This window comes from Chiloscyllium plagiosum, chromosome 20 (genome assembly GCF_004010195.1).
Source record: "Chiloscyllium plagiosum isolate BGI_BamShark_2017 chromosome 20, ASM401019v2, whole genome shotgun sequence".
NCBI lineage: Eukaryota > Metazoa > Chordata > Chondrichthyes > Orectolobiformes > Hemiscylliidae > Chiloscyllium > Chiloscyllium plagiosum.
In genome coordinates, this window is record NC_057729.1 from 4,060,593 (window position 1) to 4,065,203 (window position 4,611).

A 4,611-nucleotide genomic window follows, 5' to 3' on the forward strand; every position below is an offset into this window, starting at 1 on the left:
TGAGGGTTTGGTTAAGAAAAAGAAGGAAGCATATGTCAGGTACAGACAAGATAGATCGTGTGAATCTTAGAAGAGTATAAAAGGAAGTAGGAGTATACTTAAGAGGGAAATCAGGAGGGCAAAAAGGGGACATGAGATAGCTTTGGCAAATAGGATTAAGGAGAATCCAAAGAGTTTTTACAAATACATTAAGGACAAAGGGTAACGAGGGAGAGAATAGAGCCCCTCAAAGATCAGCAAGGCAGCCTTTGTGTGGAGTCGCAGAAAATGGGGGAGATACTAAATGAGTATTTTGCATCAGTATTTACTGACGAAAAGGATATGGAAGATATAGACCCACTGGATTGTGGGAGGAAAACGGAGCACCCAGAGGAAACCCATGCAGACACGAGAAAAATGTGCAAACTCCACACAATCAGTCACCTGAGGCTGGAATCGAACCTGGGACCCTGGTGCTGTGAGGCAGCAGTGCTAACCACTGTACTAGCGTGCTGCCCTGTCAGTAAAGCATTTTGAGATTTCTGGTGGTTGTGAAAGCTAACATGTAAACGTTAATCTGTTATTGTATGTTGCATTCATTGCTGCATTAACTGAGATCATTTCCTTCAGCCTGACTACAAGCTAAACTCTCGGACCGTGGGGCGGCATGGTAGTTCAGTGGTTATCACTGCTTCCTCACAGCGCCAGGGACCTGGGTTCAATTACTGCCTCGGGCAACTGTCTGTGTGGAGCTTGCACATTTTCCCAGTGTCTGCGTGGGTTTCCTCCGGGTGCTCCGGTTTCCTCCCACAGTCCAAAGATGTGTAGGTTAGGTGAATTGGCCAAACTAAATTGCCCATAGTGTTAGGTGCATTAGTCAGGGGAATGGGTCTGGGTGGGTTGCTCTTCAGAGGGTCGGTGTGGACTTGTAGGGCTGAAGGGCCTGGTTCCACACTGCAGGGAATCTAATCTAATCTAAAAAAAAATCTCTGGCCTATTTAACTTAGTGCTTGACCTACAATGAAACCTGACATATCAGATTAGCAGATGACTCCTGCCTGCATTACAGTACCCAGGAGATTCTTGTACAATCAAACAAACACAATCTCCAACAGATAATGAGGCCATCTGAGATATCACGCAGAATGCAACACACATTTCAGTCCTTGGTCAGTTATTGTGTGTTCACTTTGGGGAGTCCAAGCTGTGGTAACAGGAGGGAGTATTGCTGCTGATAAAGAGTCAGGAGACTAACCAGAGATAGCCAAAAATAACACATGTTCGTTCAAAAAAATAGTCAAAGCAGTAAGTAAATAAAGCCCTTAGGGGATAGCATAACAGTAGCTTGCAATGCAGATGCAGGTCAACAGGTACCATATTATTAAACAAACACAGATCTAACACTTAATTTTCAAAGGAAACAATATAATATGCGATGATGCATCTTTTAAACACAAAAACAAATACCATCTCAGAATTGGATTAACTCTCACATTCCTCTCAAACAGATCTCTGTTACCCCTCCCCACACCAGAAAATAATTTTCAGGTCAGAAGGCTTGCTCACAAAACTGAGGACTTCTTGAAAAGGTCCTACTTATTGCAAAAAAAACGCAAGTCCATTGGGGAGCTTTAATCAGTACTGCCCAACGTGCATACAGCAGTTCAAGTTATCACCTTACAAAATATGTTCTTTTTTTCTGCAAGAACTGTCAATGGCATCATCATTTGTGAAACTACAGCTCAGTTGCAACCAAGGTGAGCGTTCTTATTGATTATCATGGAATCACTACAGTACAGAAACAGGCCATTCGGCCCAACAGATCCACACTGACCCTCCAAAGAGCAACACACCCAAACCCATTCCTCTACTCTATTACACCACATTTTCCCTGACTAATGCACCTAATCTACACATCCCTGAACACTACGGGCAATTTAGCAAGGCCAATTCACCTAACCTGCACATCTTTAGATTGTGGGAGGAAACCGGAGCATCCAGAGGAAATCCACACAGACACGGGGAGATTGTGCAAATTCCACACAGACATTCACCCGTGGTTAGAATCGAACCCGGTCCCTGGTGCTGTGAGGCAGCATTGCCACCTGCTCAGCCACTGTGCCATTCCTGTTCTCTATTTTCTACAGGCTTACCAATGCACAAAGTTCCATGCAGATCAACCCGAATCAGGTTGGAGCTGATGCTCTAAACAAAAAAAAACAAACTGCGGATGTTGGAAATCTGAAACAAAAATAGAAAATGCTGGAGATACTCAGCAGGTCTGGCAGCATCTTTGCAGAGAAAACAGAGTCAACATTTCAGGTCCAATTCTGAAGGAGGGTCACTCGGCCCAAAATGTTGCCTCGGTTTTCTCTCCACTGATGCTGCCAGACCTGTTGAGTTACTCCAACATTTCTGATTTTGTTGCAGTTGATGCTCTACTAACTTAATCTACTACGTGGAATAAAAATTATAGGTCCTCATAAACAAAAATGGGTCTTTTCCTTTGTCCAACAATAACGCTCTCACCTCTAGGTCAAAAGTTCCACTTCAGAGACTGGAACATGTAACAGTGGCAACACTCCAGTCCAGTCATGAAGGAGCACTACAGCTTCAGAGGTGACATCCTCAGCTCAGGTCTGGTCCATCTGCCTCTCAACAAATATAAAAGATTCTTTGAAACTCTTCTAAATAGGGGAGCTATTCTGGGTAGTAAAATCAATGACTGCAGATGCTGGAAACCAGATTCTGGATCAGTGGTGCTGGAAGAGCACAGCAGTTCAGGCAGCATCAGAGGACAGGCAAAAATCGACATTTCGGGCAAAAGCCCTTCCTGATGAAGGGCTTTTGCCCGAAACGTCGATTTTGCCTGTCCTCGGATGCTACCTGAACTGCTGTGCTCTTCCAGCACCACTGATCCAGAGCTATTCTGGGGTTGAGTCAATAGCGAATTTTGAGAAGATTTGTAGCTCAGGTTGAGGTTTTGGATGTGGGTTTGCTCGCTGAGCTGGAAGGTTCATTTCCAGACATTTCATTACCCTACTGAAGATGTTACCTTGTACGGCAATGAAACGTCTGGAAATGAACCTTCCAGCTCAGTGAGCAAACCTACATCCAAAAGTTTCAGGTCAATATTTACCCTTCATATAATGAAGAAATATGATCTGTTTAACATTTTATTACATAGCTATATAAAAGAAACACACCAACACCAGGTTACAATGCAACAGGTTTATTTGAAACTACTAACGTTCGAAGTGCTGCTCCTTCATCAAGTAGTTCTGAAGCAGGACCATCCAACACAGAATTTATAGCAAAAGATTACAGTGTCATGCAACTGAAATGATACATTGAACAAACCTAGGTTGTTGTTCTGTCTTCCATCTTTTAGAATGGGTTCTGTGTCCTATGGACCTGCTTCACAACCACCTGATGAAGGAGCTGTGCTCCAAAAGGTAGTGCTTCCAAACAAACCTGCTTTGACTATAACCTGGTGTTGTGTGATTTTTAAACTTTGTTCACCCCAGCCCAACACCGGCTCCTCCATATCATGACTATAAAAAATAAAGCGCTTTTGGGCTGTTGTGAGGTTGTGAAAGGTGCTATACCAACGCAAGTATTTATCTTGAGTGCAGGTTGCAGGTGTTGACTCTGAACCTCCCCAGCTCCAGGGAGAGAGGAGCCCTTCATCTTGGCTCACCTTCATCACCCATTTGTTGTAGAAGGTGATCCCTATAGAGAAGCAGTAATAGAAGAGCACCAGGGTGACGGTGAGCAGGGCTTTCCTCAGGAAGGGCAGGCACGGGCTGAGCTCACTCATGATGCCGCTCCCACCACCTCCTCCTCCTCCTCCTCCTCGTCCTTCTGCTGATGGGTCGCTTGACCACCCAGGACCTACCAGTCCCGCTTACTCAAGGCTCGGCAGTGAATCCAGGCTGACAGAGACGCCAACGGCCGCCGAACCGACGCCAGCCGTACATCCCGCGACCCTGCGGCAGGGAGAGGCCTGTCACTCACTGACGTGGCGCCCCGCCTCTGGCGCAGCCCCCGCCCTTCGGGCCGATCAGGCCGCTCCCACCGGTCGGGGTGAGCCCCGACGGACCGCCCACCAAGTCGAGTGCTGGACCCGCCCACTTGACTGGACCCGCCCGCTCTGCCAGACCCGCCCATGTCCGAATTAGGCTCTGCCCTTGGGCAAGGCCCCGCTCTTTAGTCTGGGTATACCCCGCCCATTTACGAGCCCCGTCCTTTCCAAATAGGCCCCGCCCACAAACAGGGAAAGCCCCGCCCCCGTCCCTTAAAAGCGCGGCTTCATGCCGGACACGTCAGGTCCGCTCAGGCATCGAAGGTTATGTCCTCAAAGTAAAAGACCCTTCACTGAACAAAGGGAGAATTAAGTTTGATTTAAAATGCAAGCTTCTTCAGTTTAACTAGCATCCACTTCCTTTACAGCGAGATCTATTGTTGCCGTCAATGCTTATCAGTGTGTGAATTGATTGCATTTTGTTTATTTCGTTTCTGATTAACAAGAGAACCTGTCCCCATTTTTCCGCCATGTTGGTAAGGTCAAGGAGTGCGCCTGCGCCTGCGCTCCCTGGGTTGAGGGTTCTGCCTGGGGCATGTCTGGATCAT

General features: G+C 46.6%; 1 protein-coding gene across 2 annotated transcripts in view; it reads right to left on the minus strand.

Moving 5' to 3' along the window:
- Positions 1-4,040, minus strand: part of slc35c2 (solute carrier family 35 member C2) — a 36,585-nt gene extending 32,545 nt beyond the window's left edge. Inside the window, exons 1-2 of one of the 2 annotated variants that reach the window (XM_043710132.1) lie at positions 3,680-3,756; positions 2,509-2,627 (exon numbers count right to left, since the gene is read on the minus strand). Coding sequence is in view for 1 of the 2 variants with exons in the window: in XM_043710131.1 (XP_043566066.1) it covers positions 3,680-3,799 (120 nt within the window). In the remaining variant the exon portion in view is untranslated. Of the gene's footprint in view, positions 1-2,508; positions 2,628-3,679 lie in introns of both variants that reach the window. The other variant, XM_043710131.1, reaches the window with a different exon arrangement.
- Between the last annotated feature and the right edge of the window lie 571 nt (positions 4,041-4,611).